This window comes from Mobula hypostoma, chromosome 19 (assembly GCF_963921235.1).
Source record: "Mobula hypostoma chromosome 19, sMobHyp1.1, whole genome shotgun sequence".
Classification (NCBI taxonomy): domain Eukaryota; kingdom Metazoa; phylum Chordata; class Chondrichthyes; order Myliobatiformes; family Myliobatidae; genus Mobula; species Mobula hypostoma.
Genome location: NC_086115.1, coordinates 13,843,663 through 13,867,421, shown reverse-complemented (window position 1 = coordinate 13,867,421; position 23,759 = coordinate 13,843,663). Strand labels below are relative to the sequence as shown.

The 23,759-nt window shown below is 43.2% G+C and overlaps 1 protein-coding gene across 3 annotated transcripts in view; it reads right to left on the bottom strand.

Moving 5' to 3' along the window:
• The window catches only part of zfyve27 (zinc finger, FYVE domain containing 27), a 216,938-nt gene extending 197,320 nt beyond the window's left edge, over nt 1-19,618 (bottom strand). Inside the window, exons 1-5 of one of the 3 annotated variants that reach the window (XM_063071390.1) lie at nt 18,856-19,618; nt 9,774-9,844; nt 6,258-6,444; nt 3,781-3,876; nt 1,538-1,650 (exon numbers count right to left, since the gene is read on the bottom strand). In XM_063071390.1, coding sequence (XP_062927460.1) covers nt 1,538-1,650; nt 3,781-3,876; nt 6,258-6,444; nt 9,774-9,844; nt 18,856-19,151 — 763 coding nt within the window. In that variant the 5' untranslated portion in view covers nt 19,152-19,618. The remainder of the gene's footprint in view (nt 1-1,537; nt 1,651-3,780; nt 3,877-6,257; nt 6,445-9,773; nt 9,845-18,855) is intronic. The other 2 variants (XM_063071388.1, XM_063071389.1) reach the window with 2 other exon arrangements.
• Between the last annotated feature and the right edge of the window lie 4,141 nt (nt 19,619-23,759).

The following is a 23,759-nucleotide window of genomic DNA, read 5'->3' as shown; positions in this document are numbered from 1 at the left end:
ATAGGACACTCAAAGCTGCTGCATAGGTTGACTCTGTGGTTAAGAAAGCATACGGTGCATTGGCCTTCATCAATCATGGGATTGAGTTTAGGAGCCGAGAGGTAATGTTGCAGCTATATAGGACTCCGGTCAGACCCCACTTAGAGTACTGTGCTCAGTTCTGGTCACCACACTACAGGAAGGATGTGGAAACCACAGAAAGGGTGCAGAGGAGATTTACAAGGATGTTGCCTGGATTGGGGAGCATGCCTTATGAGAATAGGTTGAGTGAACTCGGCCTTTTTTTCCTTGGAGCAACAGAGGATGAGAGGTGACCTGATAGAGGTGTATAAGATGATGAGAGGCATTGATCGTGTGGATAGTCAGAGGCTTTTTCCCAGGGTTGAAATGGCTAGCGAAAGAGGGCACAGTTTTAAGGTGCTTGGAAGTAGGTACAGAGGAGATGCCAGGGGTAAGTTGTTTTTTTTTTTGTTTTTCTTTTTTACAGAGAGTGGTGAGTGCGTGGAGTGGGTTGCCAGCAATGGTGGTGAAGGCAGACACAATAGGGTCTTTTAAGAGAGTCCTAGATAGGTACATGGAGCTTAGAAAAATAGAGGGCTGTGGGTAACCCTAGGTAATTTCTAAGGTAAGGACATGTTCGGCACAGCTTTGTAGGCCAAAGGGCCTGTATTGTGCTGTAGGTTTTCTATGTTTCTACGTCCTTATTGTGGATGTCCAGGTCACTCGCTCAGCTGGAACCATGAATGCACAACAGAAGAACTGCACAAATCTAACTGTGTCATCATCAGATACAACAGACAACCAAACCAATCAATCAATCACAGTCACATACACCAAGATGCAGTGAAAAACTTGATTTTACATGCCATCCACACAGATTATTTCAAAACACAAGTACATCAAGACAGTATAGCAGAATGTAGAATAAAGAAAGAGCAATACAGACAGACAATAAGGAGCAAGGACCAAGACAAGTTAAATTATGAAATTTATAATATGAACATGGATGTAAGAAAAATTGAGAATTATAGGCTGTGTAGATTAAAAGGTGGGCACAATTTCTGGGCAGAAAGGCCCAGACTGTGCTGTACCATTCTAGCCTAATCCAAAAGCAACGATGGCAAACACTGAAGCACCCGTTCAAGACAGCATCGTCGTTACATCCATAGAACATTAGATGCTGAGGATCACAGTCATTAAACCACAAGACAAGCACTGCTATACATTTGCTCGGTAGACAGGTACTGTACAGGGATAAGAAATGTTTAGAGGGATATGGAACCAATTTGGATGGTCATCATGGCCGGCACAGACCAGTTGGGCCGAAGGGCCATGACCCCCAGAGGCCAAGACTGCTGATCTAGAGACAGGATCAAACTGGTATTGGAACCCAGAGGCAGCAACACAATGTATGCCATTGTTAGAACCCTTATCACACCGATGCTGCACACAAAACCAGATCTTTCACTCACACCCCTGAATTCAGCCCACTCTCACAATCCAAGTGACACACCCATCCCCACTCCCATACACTTACCGTGGTAGAAGTTAGCATTGCCCAGAAATATCGCATTGTTTAACAGGGTCAGGACCCAGCAGAGGGGGAGTAAGTACAGAAGAGAGAGTATACCCAACAAGGTTCCGTAAAACCTACAACACAACATGAGAGAAAGAACTTCAGTATCCAAGTGACTCCAGCCCCAGAACTCAGCAACCGTTATCAACGTAGGGAAGAATGAAAGGGGGGGGGGTTGCCTCTTTGTAACCTATCAAATACTGAAAGGCCTAAATAGAGAGGGGACATTTACTATAATGGGGGGAAGTTTAGGACCAGAGGGGACAGTCTCAGAATAGGACCCTTTGGAACAGAGATGAGAAAGAATTTATTTAACACAGGGTGGTGTATCTGTGGAATTCATTGCCACAGACGGCTGTGAGGAAGCCAAGAGATTTGGTGTATGTTGAAAAAAAAATCTAATAAATATATGCTTAAAGCAAAGACTGAAAAGTTCTTAATTATTAAGGGTGTCAAAGGTTACAGGGAGAAGGAAGGAGAATGGCATCGAGGGGACAAATAAATCAGCCATGATGGAATGGCAGAGCAGACTTGATGGGCCAAATAACCTAATTATTTTCCTACGTCTTATGGTCTAAGTTAGCTTCAATGCAGGGGATCACAAGAGACTGCGGATGCTGGAATCTGGAGCAGCACACATCCTGCTGGAGGAACTCACTAGGGTGAAGTGACACCTGTGGTCGGGGGGGGGGGGGGCAGGAGCTAGCGACATTTCAGGTCAGCTCCCTGCATCAACTCATGGTTCTTGGTCATGATCCGGATACATTTATTTATCTATCACATGTACATCAAAACATACAGTGAAATGCATTGTTTGTGTTAACAACCGACACAACCCAAGGATGTGATGCAGGCAGCCCACAAAACGTCACCACACATTCTGAAGGCAATAGATCATGCCCTCATTGTTGGCCAATTGACATGTTCCCATCAATCCACACCCATTTTTATTGATGCAACAAAGATTGTAGACTCAAATTTATTTATCACATGTACATTGAAACATACAGTGAATTGTGTTGTTTGCATGAACAATCAATACACGTGAGCATATGCTGGGGGGCAGACCACACACACTCACTCACTCTTTGGGCCTCTAAGTTCCCCAGTCACATAAGCCAAACAGCATCGCAGGCATCCACTAGTCCACAGAGTCCATGCACTATTCTTACTTAAATGCCATTCTATTCTCTGAACCTTCCCATCATCTAGCCCCACCTCCCGCACAATTTACAACAACCAGTTAACCCACCAACCTACAAATATCTGGCATGCGGTAGGAAACCAGAGCTGTTGCAGGGAGAACATACGAACTCCACACAGACAGCAGCTTCTTCATTTCAAGTTCAAAATTCAACTCTAGATGTTTGAACGTTTGCCTTGATAGTCAGCTGTTGTGACACTGATGACAGTGCCAAGTCATATAACCGGTGTGGGTCAGGGCACAGGGTGGTCGTGCGAAACTAAAACCACCAAGTTTTGGATGAGCTATAGTTTTGTAGGTGGAAGGCAAGCACCAGTGACCAAGGTGTTCAACAGTCAAGTCCAGCAGTACCAAGAGCACGGATGGAATAGGAGAGGATCGGGAAAATCTTATAACACATTCTTGGAGATGGAATATAATGTATTAGAACTGAAAAGAGGGTGCAGAAGAAGTTCATCAGGATGCTGACTGGATTAGAGGGACTGACCTGCAAGGAGAGGTTGGATAAACTTGGCTTACCTTCTCTAGAGGGCCGGACGTTAAGGGGAGAACAGACAGAGGTTTAAATAGGGTAGGCAATCGGAATCTGTTCCCACAGTGTACAAATGTCCAATGCCAGAGGACATGATTTAAGGTTGGGGGGGGGTGTGGAGGGAGAATAGTGGGAGAGTTTAAAAGGTGATGTGAAGGCAAATTTCTTTATTCCCCACATAATAGTGAAAGCAAGCAATCTGGTGGGAGTTTCAGAGGATTGTGGATTTACACACGAATATGAAAAGAATGAAGGGATATGGATGATACATTGGAACGGATCAGATTTAGTATAAATTTGCAGCAAGATCAGCATGACATCATGTACTAAATGGCCTGTCCAATGCTGTACAATTCTGTGTTGTATAATTATTTACAGTTTAAATTGTCGTCTCGGTCAAGGGTTAAGAAATTCACAGCAAGCTCACCCACCCTCCAAACCAAACTTGTACGCGCACCATTGACTTACAGGACAGACACAGTGTGATCTTCCCAGTACAGGACACGGTACGCAGCTTCACAACTGATGCAAGTCTTGTTCAGCAAATCGTCCAGATGAATTAAGCTGAGAGAGGGAACAAACACACACACACAAAAAAAACACCTGTATTAACAAAACAGTGTGAATCAGGGACAAAAGAGACTCAAGATACTGTAAACCGAAAGAAAATTGAAATGTAGAGGGAACTCAAAGCTCAAAGTAAATATATTATCAAAGTATAGATGTGTCACCACATACTTTTCTGAAATTCATTTTCTTTATGGGCATTCACAGTAGAACAAAGAAATACAATAGAATGAATGAAAAACTTTACACAAAGACTGACAAAAAACCAATGTGCCAAAGACAATTTTTAAACACAAAAATAAATAAATACTGAGAACGCGAATTAGTCACTGAAAATTAGCACAATGGTTGTGGAGTCAGTTCAGAGTTGTGGTAAATGAGGTTATCCACTCCTGTTCAGGAGCACAAGGGTTAAAGGGAAATAACTGTTTCTGAACCAGGTGGTGCAGCTCCTGTACCTCCTTCCCAATGGCAGCAGTGAGAAGACAGCATGGCCTGGTTGGTTGGGGTCCTTGATAATGGACGCTGTTTTTTGTGGCAACGTTTTTTGTAGATGAGCTCAATGGTAGGGAGGGCTTAGCCTGTGATGGACTGGGCTGTATCTCTTCACTTTTTTGTGGGAATTGAGCTGAATGACCTAACTTTGCTCCTACGTAGTCTTATGGTCTAATACCTATTATCAAAGATCTCCACCACCTGAGTAATGCCACACTTTCACGGCTACCACCAGGCAGGAGCTACAGAAGCCTGAAGTCTCACACCACCAGGTTCAAGAACAGTGACTTCCCCTCAACCATTTGGTTCTTAAACCAAACTGCACAACCCTAATCACTACAGTTTAGCAACTCTAACACCACGTCGCACTAAAATTGATTCTGTTTTTATTCTAACTTGTAAATATTGCATACAATTAATGCTTAATTTGTTTTTCTTGTGAATGTTGTTTATATGATGCTGTGTGCCTGTGATACTGCTGTAAATATGTTTTTCATTGCACTTGTGCGAACATTTGACAATAAACTCAACTTCATCTGCCAATTACTGCCTCATAGATGTGCCAGAAAGAGACAGCAAATTGAACAATGGGGTCACAAGACATTACTGCCATCTGCACAGGAGACTGGAGACCCACGGCCAACATTTCAATAATAGCTTCTTCCCCTTCACCATCAGAACTCTGAATGGTCCATGAAAATGACCTATTTTTGTACTACTTATTTATATTACATATAATTTCATTATTATAATTTTAGTACTATGTATTGCACTGTACCACTGCCACAAAACACTAATCTTCACAACATACGCTATTGATAATAAACCTGATTCTGATATGACAAGTGTCGTAAAGAATTAGTGGAAAATTATAATATTCTAAAGAAGTTCTTAAGCTCTGTTCAATGATTAATTGAACAACAAAGGCATGTTTACAATAGCAAGTGGACCTGGAATCTTTTCCCCGGGGTAGGGGAAACCAAACTAATTTCATAGGGTAAACACGAGCAAATCTGCAGATGCTGGAATTTCAAGCAACACACATCAAAGTTGCTGGTGAACGCAGCAGGCCAGGCAGCATCTCTAGGAAGAGGTACAGTCGACGTTTCGGGCCGAGACCCTTCGTCAGGACTAACTGAAAGAAGAGCTAGTAAGAGATTCAAAAGTGGGAGGGGGAGGGGGAGGGGGAGATCCGAAATCTTAGGAGAAGACAGGAACTCCCTCTGTCCCTCTCACTATACCCCTTGCCCATCCTCTGGTCTTTTTTCCCCCTCCCTCTTCTTTCTCCCTAGGCCTCCTGTCCCATGATCCTCTCATATCCCTTTTGCCTATCACCTGTCCAGCTCTTGGCTCCATCCCTCCCCTTCCTGTCTTCTCCTATCATTTCAGATCTCCCCCTCCCCCTCCCACTTTCAAATCTCTTACTAGCTCTTCTTTCAGTTAGTCCTGACGAAGGGTCTCGGCCCGAAACATCGACTGTACCTCTTCCTAGAGATGCTGCCTGGCCTGCTGCGTTCACCAGCAACTTCTATGGGTGTTAGTTTCATAGGGTGAGAGGGGGAAGATTTAAAAGGGACCTGAGGGCAACTCTTTCCACACAGAGGATGGTCAGTATGTATGATACCTCATCCATGAGAAGGAATACCTTTTGATGAGAGGTTAAACTATGGCTCCATTTGCTCTGGCAGGAAAAGGTTAAAAATCTCAGAGAATAGAAACAGAACACATTAGAAACACACCGCAGGTCAGGCAGCAACCACAGAAAGAAAAATATGGTCACTATTTCAGGTGGAAGGTGCTTTGTTATAACTGTCCCAGTTCTTCAACCTGAAACAGTAACCTCCTGTCTCTCTCCACAGATGCTCACCAAGAAGTAAACTTACAAAGTTTTGATTTCCACCAGAGCTTCCTGCCTGGTGATTTTAACTTTCTGAAGATCCTCTCTTCGGACACTATGACTCTTCCGCTGTGCAAGGGCTTGCTCGGTGAGTTGTTCCTGGCAACAGTCCTGCAGATATCCGAGTACAGCAGGGGTAGAGATAACCATGGCGAGCAGGATGAACCAACCAGCTACAAAGGAGAAAATGAAACCAATATTCACAACAGCATAAATTCCACAAGTGTGTGAACTGCAGGGCATCTGACTGCAAGACCCTGAGATGAATTGTGAGGATTACTGGGAGAAATCATCTCAGGTCAATTCACACCACCTCCCCACCCACCCTATCCAGGACATGTACCAGAAACACTGTCTCTGCAGAGTCCTCAGCATCAAAGACCCCTCCCATCCATTCCACAATCTCTTTGACTTCTACTGTCAGGCAGAAGGTTCCACAGTAGAAGAACACCAGCTTCCTCCCTCATGCTGAAAGACTCCCGCACACCCAGTACACATTATTTATGTTAGCCCCTATAGCAGCAATACTGTTCTATATTTAACTAAATGTAGTTTATGCACTTCGTCAACTTGTACATCTACAGAATACTTTATCTGTTAATACTATAGTGTTAATATTATTTAATGTGCTGTATGTAATATATGCACCAAGTTTTACACCATGGTCCCAGAGGAACACTTTCATTTAGATGCGTACATGTGTACGGGTGCATGGCCATAAACTTGAACTTGAACCCTGTACTCAGACAGAGCAGCCTGTGTGACTGGACAGCAGAACACAACTCCTGTCTCAGAATGTGTTAGACAAAAAAAAAAGCTCCATCCACAAAATTCCTCAGGAGTGCCATGGTGCACACCACAAGAACTACCCCTGTGCATTGGGGTACATTTTCATTTTCAACAGGCTGATTGCCAGCATGAAGGGGTCTCCTTACAAGGAAAGTCATCAGTTGGGATATGCCCCTTCTCATCAGGGAGAAGGTCCAGGAGCCTGAAGACCCACACTCAGCAATTCAGGAATAGCTTCTTCCCCTCTGGCAAGTTTCTGAAAGGTCTACAAACCTCATTATTGCATATTTTGCATTATTTTTGTAATTTATACTAATTTTATGTCTGTGTTGTACTGCAGCTGCAAAACAACAAGTTTCATGTCACACAAGTCAGAGATAATAAACCTGATTCTAACTGCATCAGCAGATTGAGCCAACATTCAATCACTTCAATTTGAACTTACTGAAACACAAAAATTCTCCACTCAGGACCAGCACCGGAAACTCACTTTGGTCCCAACTATCCCTTTATGACACTTACATGGAACAGTTCTCATAGCAATGCTATACGCACACACAACACACACTCCTTTCTCTTCTATGGTTGCATTGGCGCTACTTTCTGGTCTTGTACAGAAAGCGCCTTCGTCTTTGCTCTCGCTGGCTTTCATTCTAAATTTTCACATGGTCCATTACTGGCTCTTGACTTCTCATAGCACGGAAACATGTTATTTCAGCCCAACCATTCCATGTTGACCTGGAACCCACCCAGCTAGTCTCAACTTTCTACGTTCAGCCCATATTGCCCCAAACCCTGCCATCCCACAAACCTGTCCAAGTGCTTCACTCTCTACCACAGTGGACAGGTCCACCTTCCATCCAGATAGACATATTGTCCTCATCAGGTAATAGGTTGGCAAACAACATCAAACACAGGCTCATAGGCTGGCAGCTACTTCCAACTACTCTTCCTCTTGCTTCCCTTGAGGACACCATTCCAGTCTCCTCGTTTCTCCAGCCCTGTCACATTTTGCTGACGAGACTTCCCACACCAGTACTTACAAGATGACTTCCTACTTCCTTGGCTGCGGCTTTAGCTCAGCCATGGTTGTGGAAAACCCTGAACTTCATTTCCCATACTTCTCCTCATATAGTTGTCTCTTACTCCTAGTGAGAACAAGGTTCTCTTTGACTTCACTTCCTCATCCATGATCATCCTCTATCATTCCTGCCACCTTAAACAAGGTACCCCAATCAGGCACATCTCCTCACCCAATCTTCCAAAGGCCCATTCTCACCTAAGAATTTGGTACGTCACCAAAGACTTTTGCAAATTTCTATGGGTAAACGATGGAGAGATTTCCAATGGGTTGTATCACAGCCAGGATAAGGAGGTTAGCCTGTGAGGAGAGATTAAGTGGCCTGGGACTACACTCACTAGATATTCAAAAAGATGAGCAGGGATTATATAGAAACATAAAATTATGAAAGGGATAGATAGGATAGAGGCAGGTAAGCTGTTTCCACTGGTAAGTAGGACTAGAACTAGGGGACGCAGCTTCAAGTTTCAGGGGAATAGATTTAGGATAAAGATGAGGAGAAACTGCTTTTCCCAGAGTAGTGAATCTCTGGAATTCTCTGCTGGGAAGCAATAGAGGCTATGTCAATATACTTAACACACAGTCAGATAGATTTCTGCAAAGCCGGGGATTTTAGGGGTCTGCCGAAAAGGCGGGTAGGTGGAGATCAGTCCATGGTCATGATTTTATTGAATGGTGAAGTACTCTCGACAGGCCAGATGGTCGACTCCTGCTCCTGGTTCTTACTGTATGTACTTACAGCTACATCTCTTTAACCATTTGGTTCTTGAGTCAACGCATTGTTCATTACTATAATTTAGCAACACTACTAATTGTTCTTTATTGTAAAAAATTGTGTGTAATTTTTGCTGAATTTATGTTCCTTATACAATGCTAGGTACTTGAGCTGCTGTTGCAAATAAGTGTTTTTATTGCTGTTGTTCATGAGACAATAAATTCAAGTTTGACTTTATGTTCAATTCAACACAAGAACATAGTGGAAATACTTGACAGGACGGGCAGTATTTGTGGAGAAAGAAACAAGTGTTTGTTGGCCTGAAGCATTAACCATTTCACTCTCCACTGATGCTACCACTGAGTCTCCAGTGCTTTCTGTTTTAATTCAAAATTCTACCTCCTTTGCAAATGAGTGCATTCGACAAGATAGATGCCAAAAACTACGTTCCTCTCCATGCAGAAAACCAACTACAAAGGGACACTGTTTCAGAAAAAATGTCATTCATTTCAGGAAGTGACAAGGCAGAATTTTCTCTCAAGGAACCACAGATTGATTGAATACAAAGATAACGATTTGCTTTATTTGTCATGTGTACATCAAAACCTACAGTGAAATGCATCATTCAGATCAATGTCCAACATAGTCAGAGAATCAGAATATCAGAGATATATTGTACATGCATACTTTGACACTGTAAAATGTTACACTAACCACTATGCTACCTGGCTGCCCTGAAACAGGGCTGAATCAGGCAGAAGGCAAGTCTATCAGCAAGTCAAGAGTTCTGGGGAACAGGCAGCCAAGATCAAAAGCACATCAGCTACCATCTACCTATCACCCACACCTCACGCTCGCAACGGAACAGAGACCCTCATGTTGCTTTCTTTAGTACGATTATGATTATTAAGGCTTACCTTGGCTGAGAGCCAGAAACAGCACATTGAGTGTAACACAGCACACGAGGGAGCAAAGGGGAGCTTTCCATCTACAAAAGAAAAAGTACACGTGATTGATAAACACAGTAGGGACACAGGACCTGGGCATCTTTGGAGAGGAGACAGGGAAATCTCTAAGAAAGACATAGCACTAAAGAATGGTAAATCTCCAGTGCCAGACAGTCACTTCATTCATGGGGTTTAAAAAGGGAGTAATTGGAAACAATTCAAATTACTGTCATGATTTAGAGTCATAGAAAAGCACAGCACAGAAGAACTTTCAGCCCATCTAGTCTGTGCTACTTACTCCCATCAACATTTGGAAATAGTTTATGTTTCAGGTCCTGATGAAGGGACTCGACCAAAAGCACTGACCATACCTTTGCCTCCATAAATGCTGCCTGTCCCACGGAGTCCCTCCAGCAGTCTGTTCCTTTTGCACACTCCTGATTTTAGCAACTGCAGTCTCTCGAGGATGCTCTGACTTGCAGACACGAGAGTGCAGATACTGGAATCCAGAGCAACACACAAAATGCTAGATGAACTCAAGTAGTCAAGCAGCATCCATAGGAGGAAACGAACTGACCATGTTTTAGGTCAGTACGCTGCATCAGGACTTTCTGGGTTCTTTTCTTCACACCATGCCTCTCACTTGAAACAATAGAAATATCTACACACAAACATTTACTGAATTTGAAACTTCCCACTGCATTGTGCACTGTAAGTCAGAGGATGCACTGCTTTATCTAACTGAAGAATACTCTACAATACCACACACAAAGTATTGTTCTGCTGAGCCAAAACCAGTGTCGATTGTTCTATTTCTTCAATGCCAGGGTGTCTTATTGTTTGCAACGGGTACTCTGAGATCAAATTGCTTTAGTTGTGGGACACTTTTAAGGCTCACAGTTAGCATAGGGTCAGAGAAATCCACGCCTTTCCCTTTCAAATAAAAAATGTTTGCTAACACTAAAATATTACTGAAGGAATGTCAGTTTTCATAGACTTGAGTCACATGGAACGGTGATTTTACTACACAATGGGTTCTAGAAATGAACACAGCGTTGTAGCACTGCAGTTAGCATAATGCTATTAGAGTGGCTGCTGTAAGATGCAGGTTCAATTCCTGCCTCTGTCTGTAGGGAGTTTATGTTCTCCACATGACCGCGAGGGTTTCCTCCGAGTGCTTCAGTTTCCTTCCACATTCCAAAGACATACGGGTTAGGATTAGTGAGTAACAGCATGCTGTGTTGGCACTGGAAGTGTCTAGCAACATTTGTAGGTTGCTCAGCACAGTCCTCGTCGATTTGATTGATGCAAATAATACAATTCACTGTACATTGCAATGTACAAGTGACAAATAAACCTGATTTTCCTTTCTTTATTAAATCGGTCAATTCATTTCTATACTTTTTCAAATCCCCTCAAGTATTTTTAAACATTTTCTGTAACTTATTTCACAACATATTAGTTTTCCGGTCAAATGAAAACACTTGAGTTCTCCTTTCACTTCCATGGGTGAGCCTTGATTGCTGAGCGAATCATTTCCTAATAGAGCTCAGGATCAACCATTTCTCACAGCTCAGGCCACTTGGACAGAGAGCAGCTGAGTAAACTGGAAACACCAGGGAGGTTCATAGTTCCTTATCTGACATCACACGATGTGTATGAGAGACGGGGGGGTTGGGGGGGGGGGAACCAAGAGGCCATGGGAGTGTGACAATGGGTTGGATCACTTGGATCAAATGTAAAACGTCTTCACTACTTGAATGAACCTACTTAGCAATTTGCCCCGACAAAGAACTCCATCCAAGCATAGCTAGGCAAAAGACACCAGGCAAAAGATCCACATTTCTGTCGAACATGGTGTGCATGCTATGTTGACACCAGAATGTGGCAACACTTGTGGGCTGCCACCAGCACATCCTTAGGTCTGATGGATGAGGGGTAACAACAGTTCCTAAACCACCAGCGCCTTTACTTCCTGAGAAAACTAAAGAAATTTGGCCTGTCCCCTAAAACCCTCACTAATTTTTATAGATGCACTGTAGAAAGCATTCTTCTAGGGTGCATCACAACCTGGTATGGGAGTTGTCCTGTCTAAGACTGGAAGAAGCTGCAGAAGATCATGAACACGGCGCAGCACATCACACAAACCAATCTCCCGTCCATGGACTCACTTTACACCGCACGCTGTCGGAGCAGTGCTGCCAGGATAATCAAGGACACGACCCACCCAGCCAACACACTTTTCGTCCCTCTTCCCTCCGGGAGAAAGTTCAGGAGCTTGAAGACTCATACGGCCAGATTTGGGATCAGCTTCTTTCCAACTGTGATACGACTGCTGAACGGATCCTGCCCCGGATCTGGGCCATACCCTCCAAATATCCGGACCTGCCTCTCGTTTTTTTTGCACTACCTTACTTTCCCTTTTCCATTTTCTATTTATGATTTATAATTTAAATTTTTAATATTTACTAATTTTTAATATTTTTAATATTTAATATTTGTAATCCAGGGAGCAGGAAGCGCAGAATCATATATCGCTGTGATGATTGTACGTTCTAGTATCAATTGTTTGGCGATATTAAAGTATAAAGTATGAACCTAGTGGGCCCCGAGGCTCCTGTATCTCCTTCCTGATGGTAGCGACAAGAGAGCAATTGAGAAATGAAATAAACCTTCAGTAATTTCAATACGAGGAGGTAGGAACAAAATAAAGGAAAAAGTGGGTGTTATCTTCCAAAGTTCTGTAGATTATAAAACAGTTAAGCAGATCAGAGGAGGACAATGTAACCTCACTATTCCGCAAAGCAGAGTGACAAAGAGAGTCGAAGTAATCTGTGCCAGTGCAATGACAAGCTTACTTACAGCAGCATCTCTGGCACGCTGCCTCATATTAGTAGCATTCACAAGGAAAACAAATTATTCACAATTTTTACAAGAAAGTGGGAGAGGGGTTACAGGAAGCCAGAGACTGGTCAGTTCCCACCAGTCATCATCATCAGGTGCCAAGCCCAGTTTGAGCTTTGACTGCCATGGCCCACACACTCCTGTTTCCGGTCAAGTGGATCAATTCATTGGAATTCATTTCCAGTTCTTTGGCTGCTGTCTCCATCATCATTTGTCTTTGTCTTCCTCTTGCTTTCTTCCCTTCAATCTTTCCCATAATTACCTCTTTCCTAATCACATGTCCAATGAAGTTGCGTTGCCTTTTCATGATCTCATTATTTCTCTTTTTGTGTTTACTCTGTGCATGACGTCCTCGTTAGATATTCGTTTCGTCTATAATATTCTTTGCATCCTCCTCAAAAACCAAATCTCTGCTGCTTCAATGTGTTTCTTCATGTTACTAGATATGGTCCAACATTCTGAGCCATATAACATAACTGGATAAATGTAACATTTCAGTGCTCTGAGGCGGGTTGTCATGCCTAGTTTAGTATTGGTTAGTAGCTGGGAAAATATCAGAGTACTTTATCAAGGATGGGAAAAATATGCCATTTTAAAAATGTCAAGGGAAATAGACAAAGTCAACATGAATTTATGAAAGGGAAATCATGTATCAGTCAGTTTGTGAAACGTTTTACTGACAATGTGACTGCAGAAGAGATAAGAGAGAATCAATGCATGTATTTGGTGCATCAGAAGACTTTGATAAAGTCCTACATAAGTGACATGTATGTATAAATAAACCACATGGAATGTAACCAATATACTTACAGGATTTGAAAATTTGTCGACAGGAACGAGTTCAGAACAAATGAGTCTTTCTCGGGCGAGTATGTGGTAAATAGTGAAGAACCAATTTTTATCAATGCACCATAGAAAGCATCCTATCTGGATGCATCACAGCTTGGTATAATTACTGCTCTGTCCTTGACCACAAGAAACTACAGAGAGTTGTACACGTAGCTCTGAACGTCACAGAAACCAGCCTCCTTTCCATGGATTCTGTCTAAACTTGTGCCATATTGTACTTGGGAACTGTTCAATAATGTTATAACAGTGGGGCTGATGTTATCCATGACTGGGGGCACTTGCTTTCAGCTTTTGCATCTTCCGCTCAATGGAATAGGGGAGACGAGAGAACTATAGGGCGGGTGGCGTTTTTGATTATGTTGATTGCTTTACTGAGGCAGCGAGAAGTGTAGTCCACGGGGGGCGGCGGGGTGGGGTCTGGTTTCTGTGATGTGCTGTGATACATGTCCAGAACTCTCTGCAACTTCTTGCAGTCACAGGCAGATCAGTTGCTGTGATGTATCTAGATAGGTCACTTTTTATGGTGCATCAATAAAGATCAGTGAGAATCAACGAAGACATGCTAAATTTCTTCAGCCTCCGAGAAAGTAGAGGCATTGATAAGCTTTCTTGCTTGTGGCGTCAACATGTATCATGATTTGGATGAAGGAACACAATGTTTCTCAACTTGCCCAAGACAGTAATCTGGGTGGGATTGTGAGAAGGATGCAAAGCGGCTTCAGTCACTTTATAGAGCTGGAGTAAGAACAGTATCGTGAATTTACCTCAGACAAGTGTATAAATGTTGCACTTTGGCAAGTTAATCAAGGGTAGGACAAACAGTAAATGGTGGGGTTCTGGAGAGTATTGTAGAACGGGAAGAGCTCAGGATATAGGTATCTAGTTCCATGAAAGTAGCAACACAGGTTAATAGGGTGGTGAAGGTGGCATTCAGCTTGCTTGCCTTCAGTCAGGGCACGTACAGGAGTTGGGACGCACATGCAAGACACATTAGGTCAAAAAAAAGAGTAAACTTCATTCCCCTCCCTTTCCCCCACATTCTTCCTCTGACTTCTCATCTTTTTCCCCCCAATCCTGATGAAGGGTCTCGGCCTGAAATGTTGACTGTTTATTCATTTCCATAGATGCTGCCTGGCCTGCTGATTTCCTCCAGCATTTTGCCTTGGATTTCCAACATCTACAGATTTTCTCATGTTTGTAACCTCAATCAGTTTGGCGTCCCTCATCTTTCCTGGCCTCACCAGTGATGTAAACTTAAATGGAACAGGCACAATTAAGAAATCTGAAGGGACACACCTTGTGTGAAAACCTCAATCTATTTGGTCAAGAAATTAAATTGAATTGACTTTTACTACTTACATCCTGCATATACATGAGGAGTAAAAATCTTTACGTTATGTCTCTATCTAAATGTGCAATGTGCAATTTATAGTAATTTGTAATAAACAGTATGTACAACAGGCCAGTGAATATAACATAGAAATACAATAGTATCAGCATGAATTAATCAGTCTGATGGCCTGGTGGAAGAAGCTGTCCCAGAGCCTGTTGGTCCTGACTTTAATGCTATGGTACCGTTTCCTGGAAGGTAGCAGCTGGAACAGTTTGTGGTTGGGGTGACTCGGGTCCCCAATGATCCTTCGGGCCCTTTTTACACACTTGTCTTTGTAACTGTCCTGAACAGTGGGAAGTTCACAACTACAGATGTGCTGGGCTGTCTGCACCACTCTCTGCAGAGTCCTGTGATTGAGGGAAGTACAGCTCCCATACCAGGCAATGATGCAGCCAGTCAGGATGCTCTCAATTGTGCTCCTGTAGAAAGGATTTGGGGGCCCATACCAAACTTCTTCAACCGTCTGAGGTGAAAGAGGCACTGTTGTGCTTTTTTCACCACACAGCTGGTATGTACAAACCATGTGAGATCCTCAGTGATGTGTATACCGAGGAACTTAAAACTGTTCACCCTCCCAACCCAGATCCATTGATGTCAATAGAGGTTAGCCTGTCTCCATTCCTCCTGGAGTCCACAACAGGATTGCAAAAGAACAATTCGAAGAGTCATAGAGCAGTACCACACCAAAATCAGCCCTTCAACCTATCTTATCTGACCTGTGCTGGACTATTATTCTGCCTGGAATCATTAACTCACACATGGACCACAGCCCTCCACACTCCTCCCAAAACCAAACCCTTGTACAAACCCAAACTCTTCTTAAACTGTTGCAATCAAACCCGTATCCACCACTTCCGCCGGAAGCTCGCTCCACACTTACACCACCCTCTGAGTGAAGAGGTTCCCTCTCCGGTTCCCCTTAAATATTTCACCTTTCACGCTTAACCCATGACCTCTAATTCTAGTCTCACCCAACTTCAATGGAGAAGGCCTGCTAACATTTATGCTATTTACCTCTCAATTTTGTTGTGGCAATATTGGTGCAATAATTTATAACGTACAAGTTCAGTATAACACACGGTACTGTACAAAAGCCTTAGGCACATACAGTGTACATAGCAAGAGTGCCTAAGACAGTTTTCTATTTGTCAATGTGCAATGGAGAGAGTGGTTGTAAATCTAGCGGGAGCAAAGGGTGTTGGGAATAGCAAGGAAGGAGCACCGCGATAGCGGAGAAGCACAAGAACATAAATCAGCCATCTGGCCCGTTGAGTCTGCTCCACCATTCAATTAGATCATGGGTGACCGACCACGGACTCATCTCCACCTACCTGCCTTTTCCCCATAGCCCTCAATTCCCCTAGTATGAAAAAATCCAGCAGTGCCAGGAGTGAGGAGGTGGGAAGGGGGCAGACACACGCAGCCCTGAGAAACCAGACAGGGTCATTTGATTCCAAACAGTTGGTTTGTTGATCATCACAGAATGTCTCTCTGGTGTTTCTAGCTCCCTCCCCCTTTTTCCACCCGTGATTCCCCTCTTCCTGTCACCTTCCCACTCTCAGTCACAACAGAGACCCATATCAGAATAAGGTTTATCATCGCTTATACATGTCCTAAAACTTGGGGTTTTTTTTGGGAAAAATTACTACAGTGCTGTCTTATGTACCCTGGCTATACACTGTGTATATGCCCAAGACTTTTGCACAGTACTATATTCGGAAAATAAAGTTTATTATTGGAGAAAGTTGTAGATAACACCTGCTGTAACTGTTGTCCCTCATGACAGGACCATTCTTGTGGATCTTTCCCGGTCCCTTTCTAATGCCATCACATGGTGACACGGGTAGGCAGGGGGATGAAGGTGGCATCTGGCATGCTCGACACTAACAGTTGGGGCAGTGAGTACAAGATTGAGGACCCCCTAACTGTGCAAGTCACTGGTGAGACCACACTGGGAGTATTGTGTCCCGTTCTGATCACCCCCGTATTGGAAGGATGTTATTAAGCCTGAAACGGTGCAGCAAAAATCAACAAGGGTGTTATGGGATCTGGGGGGGCAGAAATAAAAGTAGAAGGTGGTAGAGGCTGATACAGTTGGGCCCCTCAGGTAGGCACATGGGTGAAAGACAGATGGAGGGCTATGTAGGAGGGAAGGGTTAGATTGAATTGGGAGTAGGTTTATCCACATTGTGGGCTGAAGGGCCAGTACTCAGCAAATCTTTAGAAAAGTAACTATAACAGGATAAATGAACCATCAAACAAGAGAAAATCTGCAGATGCTGGAAATCAAAGCAATACACAGAAAATGCTAGGGGAACTCAGCAGGCCAGGCAGCATCTATGGTCCCGGCCCGAAACATCCACTGTTTACTCTTTTCCGTAGATGCTGCCTGACCTGCTGAGTTCCACCAGCATTTTGTGTGGGTTTCAATGAAAGATCAACCAGATTGCAGAGGACAACGACTGTGCAAATGCAAATGTAAGTAAATAGCAATAAATAACAAGAAAATAAAATAAAATGCCATTAATATGAGATCCTTGGTTGGTGAAACGTCTGAATGGACGGGAAAGTGAGTGTAGTTATCCGCTTTGTTTAAGAGCTTGACAGCTGAGGGGCAGTAACTGTTCTTGAACTTGGTGTTGGGAGTCCTGAGGCTCTTCTACCTTCTACATGATGGTAACAGTGAGAGAAGAGCATGGCCTGGGTGGTGGGGATCTCTGACAATGGATGCTGCTTTCCTGCAAACAGCATTTCATGTAGATGTACTCAATGGTGGGGAGGGCTTTACCCACGATGTATTGGGCTGAATACATTAACACTACCTTTTGTGAGATTTTCCTTTTAACAGCATTGGTAGCAAGCCATGATGCGGCCAGTCAATATACACTCCACTACACACCTATATGCCCCATAAGATTTTATATAACATTATAAAGTGAATGCTCACAGTCCTTCCCCCCACCACGCTGGGTAGAGGAAGTATCAAACCAGAGGGCACAAGTTTAAGGTCAAATAGGAAATATTTAAATGGTACCCAAGGGGGCAACATTTTCCACACAGGGTGGGTATACGGAACAAGGTATCAGAGGAAATAGTAGAGGCAGGTTCAATTACAACATTTGCAAGACATTAAGACAGATAAGATAAGAAAATTTAGAGTGTTAGTGACGAAACACTGGCAAACATGGGTAGGCCATTTGGAAAGTATGAATAAGTTGGGCCAAAGAGGCTGTTCCAATACTGTGAAACACAGTATTGGACCATGACATTTACCTTGCAACGTGGCAATCAGAACTGAATTTAACACCCCAAATACAGACAAAGCAGTGTCTTATGCAGTCTGGCAATAATTTCCCTTCTTAAAACTTTGTCTCTGCTTTGCTATTCCACCTTTCCACTTCCAAATAATTTGTGCGCCCATGCCCAGGTCTCTCTCATCCAACGCTTTCTAAAGAGCATCTTTTATTTCTATATTGTGCATTCTTCCTTATAAAATTCATCAGTCACAGTTCTCCACATTAAACTCTATCTGCCACACATCTGCCCATGAACCACTGGAGGAACTCAGTTGGTCAGGCAGCATCCCACCTGCTGAGTACCTCCAGCGTGTTGTGAGTGTTGCTCTGACCCCAGCATCTGCAGAGTATTGTGTTTACACATCTGCCCACGTCACCTGCCTGTATGTATCCAGTCACAATCTACCATGGAGAGGAGAGCAATAAGAAAATAAATAAAATATAAATATATAATTCCATGACCTCAAGATATTCTGCAGATGCTGGAGATCCAGCATAACACACTCAAAATGCTGCAGGAACTCAGCAGGTCAGCCAGCATCTATGGAGAGGAATAAACAGTCAACGTTTCGGGCTGAGACCCTTCATCAGGACTCAATGAATGCCATACCTGATTAAGTATTTCAGCAGCTCCCAGAAGTCGTACAGCGGTTCAGCAAAGATCTCCAGCCTCTTGAAAGCCACCACCAGACTGAGAAGATCCAAGGTCTCAGTGGGACTGTGCCTGGCTGCAGTTTCAGGGGTAGGTCCGGCCTCCGGTTCAGAGAGGGGGCTGTTGTTGCCGCTGCTGAGCGGAGAGCTGTTGGTACAGGTGGCGGCGGTGAGGCTCCCAGCAGAATCCTTCCTGTCCAAACCCTCCGTTGTAGCTGCCTCCCAATTGGGAGCAGGGCCCACACTTGGCTGCATCTCCCCCAAGATCTAATATACTGCCAAATGCACCTTTATATTGACACCTCCAATCAAAGTACTATGTAAAAACACCTATATGCGATTTATGCAGATGTAAACATTATATAAATAGCTCGGTTAGAGCAACTAATTATTAACGCTGGAACAGGACGGAGGATGCCCAGATGTTGCAGTCCCCGACCTGGGGTCAGGGGTCGCGCCGTTGCTAGGAGACGGAAACGGGCCCGGCGGCCGCAGCCAGGGCAACCCTGGAGATTTAGCCCAGATCCCCCGGTACTAATGCCTCGGCCGCCTACTCCTACTGTATCCAGCCAGCCGGCCGGCTGCGGAGCGTCCGAGCAGCGAATTTTCCTTCCGCCTTCTCTTGGCCAGCCGGCGCATCGCGTCGATGGACGGTGGCCGAGAGGCGCCGCGAACGCAGCCCGGCAAATAACAATCGGCTTGCTGACTCTACAACCGCCGCACTGGAAGAACTAATTCAAAATCAATGTTGTCAGGGCGGTCTCTGAGTACACAGATAACATAAAAGCACAAAATTGATTGCCTATATCTAGGAAGATGTTTGAAATGCTAAGTGACAACGTCTATCTAGTCTGTCAGATTGAACTGAAGTCACAATGGTTCAAATAACAGCCCATGTTGTCTGCACAAAATACTCTGCAGATGCTGGGGTCAAAGCAACACTCACAACACGCTGGAGGAACTCAGCAGGTCGGGCAGCATCCGTGGAAACGATTAGTTAACGTTTCAGGCCAGAACCATTAGTGAGGACTGTAGGGGGAAGGGGCAGAGGCCCTATAAAGAAGGTGGGGGAGGATGGGAAGGAGAAGGCTGGTAGGGTCCAGGTGAAAAACCAGTAAGGGGAAAGATAAAGGGGTGGGGGAGGTGAACGGCAGGAAAGGTGAAGAAGGAATAGGGGAAAATACAATGGGTAGTAGAAGGAGGCAGAACCATGAGGGAGGTGGTAGGCAGCTGGGGGAGGGGGCAGAGTGACATAGGGATAGGGGAAGGGAGGGGGAGGGAATTACCGGAAGTTGGAGAATTCTATGTTCATACCAAGGGGCTGGAGACTACCCAGACGGTCTATGACGTGATGCTCCTCCAACCTGAGTTTAGCCTCATCATGGCCTCCTCTACTGCCCCTTGGTATGAACATAGACCAAGTTATTGACTAAGGTGGGGTTACCAAGAAAGCCACAGTAGGACATCCCATGTTACCTGATTTGATGCAAGCCAATTAACACAACCCCATTGTTTTCATGTTTGACTCTTGCATATGCGATCTCTTAGTCTATGGAGCAGCCTGTGCTCTTAACTTCAATTTATTGCTTGCAGTTTACAAAAAAACTCGCTAATTCAAAGCTTCCCATACTTAATTCAATTTACAATAAGAAATGAGCCTGATACTTGTTTTAATTAATATCTGCTATATTCACATAACTCCAGAATACTTCCTGACATTATTTATTTATTGAGATACAGTGTGGAATAAGCCCTTCTGGCCTTTCGAGCTGCGCCACCCAGCAATTCCCTGACTTAATCCTAGCCTAATCACAGGACAATTTACAATGACCCATTAACCTGCCAACTGGTACATCTTTGAATTGTGGGAGGACACCAGAGCACCCGGCAGAAACCCATATGGTCACGGGCGAGAACATACAAACACTTTACAGGCAGCAGCAGGAATTGAACCCAGGTCGGTGGTACTGTAAAGCATTGTGCAAATCCCTACGCCACCATACCAAACTTATAATTTGTAAAACAGTTTGCATTTTTAAAAGAACACACAATTATAAAAGTAATGACTTGCATTTATAGATAGGTAGATAGATAGATAGATACTTTATTGATCCCAAGGGAAATTACAGTGTCACAGTAGTATTACAAGTGCACAGATATAAATACTAGAAGAGAAGTAAGAAAGAATAAAAAAAAAGTTACCACGAACAGCCTAACAGGAGGGGGCCATCACTCCTCTGTCTATAGACTGACTCATCATAGAGCGCTTAAAATACCTCAAGGTTAAGATTCAAGGTTCAATTTTTTTAATGTCATTTCCAGTACACAAGTGTAAAGGAGAACAAAATAATTGTAACTTCAGATCTGATGTAGCACAAAAATTAACAAAATATGATTAAAGAACAAAATCATATGAAAATAAAATGAATATAAATTAATACGATAACTTATATACAGACTGATTGTCTGTCCATAAAGTGGCGCTAGGTATAGGAATGTCTGTACATAAGGTGACTCTGACAGGAAATGATAAAGTAGTGCTGGTGGATTAGTGGGTGGAGGATTTGATCAGCCTTATTGTAATTGTTTTTTGAGTCTGATGGTCCTGGTGTAGATGCTACATAGCCTCCTGCCTGATGGGAGTGGGACAAACAGTCCATGAACAAAGTGGGTGTGATCATTCATGATGTTACTGGCCTACTTCTGGCACTTTTAAAAATATTATAATATTAATATTACAATAACTTAATTATAGTTTTATTATTATTATGACTTTCATTTAAGAAACATTTTAAAACAACATTTTATATTTTAGCAAATTTGTAATTGCAACTTGCATGTAACAAATGTATAATAACTAGCAGTTGTACCAAACACACATTTGGCAACCTAATATTTACGACAGAATCACATTTTATTTTGTTAAATACAACTTGTTGAATTAAAAACTCTTGTGCATTATAGCAAAGAAACTTAATTTTAAAAATCCTTAGCTTCCAGTAGAATAACCTGTATGGATAATATAAAAGGCTACAAATAACTTACATTAAAAAAACAACAAAAAAAATTAAGAACAAGCAAAAAAAAGTTTTAAGAAGCTCCCTGAATGTCCGGGTCAAGGAACTGGAGCTGGAATTGGTTGTACTGAGGATTTTTCGGGAGGCTGAAAATTTTTTCAATGAGACTTTTGAAGACTTTTTGCTACTCAGGAGAGTTCAAACTAGCTTTGCAGGAGGGTTGGAACCGGAGCCCAGATCTGTAAGGGAAGGATCGGATTGGACCAGAAGATAGATGTCAGAGAAAGTATTGAAAGTCAAAATCGAAATAACAGGTATGATGGGTAGGATAGTTTATGAGTAAGGGAGATGAACTTAGAGCATAGATCAGTACATTGAACTACAATGTTGCAGCTATTACTGAATTGGCTGAGAGAGGGGTAGGAATGGGTGATTAACGTACCAGGTTTTCAATGTTTTAGAAAAGAGAGGAAGAAGTAAAATGGGGTGGGGGTGGAGTTGTACTACTAATCGGGGACAATATCAAAGCTGCACCCAGGAAGAGAAATAATGGAGGGGTCAGAAACTGACTCCATTTGGGAGGAACTCAGGAATAGGAAGGGTTCAATCACACTGATGGGATTGTACTACAGATCCCACAATAGTCACCAGGACATTGATGAAGAGCTATGTAATCAGATTAAGAAAATGTGTAAAATTAATAGGGTTGTTGTCACAGGGGATTTCAACTTCCCTAATATAAACAGGGACCTACATTATGTAAGGAACTTAACAGGGGCAGAATTTGCTAAGTGTATCCAGGAAGGTTTCTTAAATCAATCTGTGGACAGTCCAATGAGAAGAGGGGCCATACTGGACCTGGTGTTGGGAAATGAGTCTAGCCATGTGACTGACCTTTCAGTGGATGAACAGTTAGGGAACAGTGACCACAACTCCTTAACTTTCAGGATTTTCTATAGCTAAGGATAGATATGATCCTTGCAGAAGAGTTTTGAATTGGAGTAGGGCAAATTACGAAGACATTCGGCAGGAACTAAGTAGAGTTAATTGGGAACTCCTTTTTTTTCTGGCAAGTCCACATCAGACATGTGGAGGGTGTTAAAAGATTGATTACACAGAGCAAAGGTATGTTCCTGTTAGAAGAAAAGACAGGGATGAAAAGATAAGAGAACCTTGCATCTCCAGAGAGGTGTTGAATTTAGTCAAGTAGAAAAAGGAAAAGTATATAAAGCTTCAGAAGTTAGGATCAAACAAAGCACAACGAGGAGTATAAAGAAGCCAGAAAAGAAGAGAATTAGGAAAGCCAGGAGGGACCAGGAAAAGTCCTTGGTGAGTAGGATTAGGGTGAATCCCAAGGCATTCTACACATACATCAAGAGCAAGAGGATAACTAGGGAGAGAGTGAGACCACTCAAGGATGGGGGAGGGACATTTGCTTGGAGCAGAGAATGTGAGTGAGGTACTAAATGAGTTGTTGAAGGAGGCAGCAGACGAGATTGCAGAGGCCATGACCAAAATCTTCATATTCTGTCCAGCCAAGATGAGGCCCCAGAAGGTTGGTGAGTGGCTAATGTTGTCCCTCTATTTAAGAAGGGAGTAAGGGAAAATCCTGGGAACTATAGACCGGCGAGTCTCACTTCAGTTGTAGGGAAATTGCTGGAGAAAATTCTTACAGATGGGATATATGAACATTTGGAAACCAGCACGAGTTAGGGAGAGCCAGCATGGCTTTGTGCGTGGCAGGTCATGCCTCACCAACTTGATTGAGTTTTTTGACAAGTTGAAGAAAGCATACGGTGCATTGGCCTTCATCAATCGTTGGATTGAGTTTAAGAGCTGAGAGGTA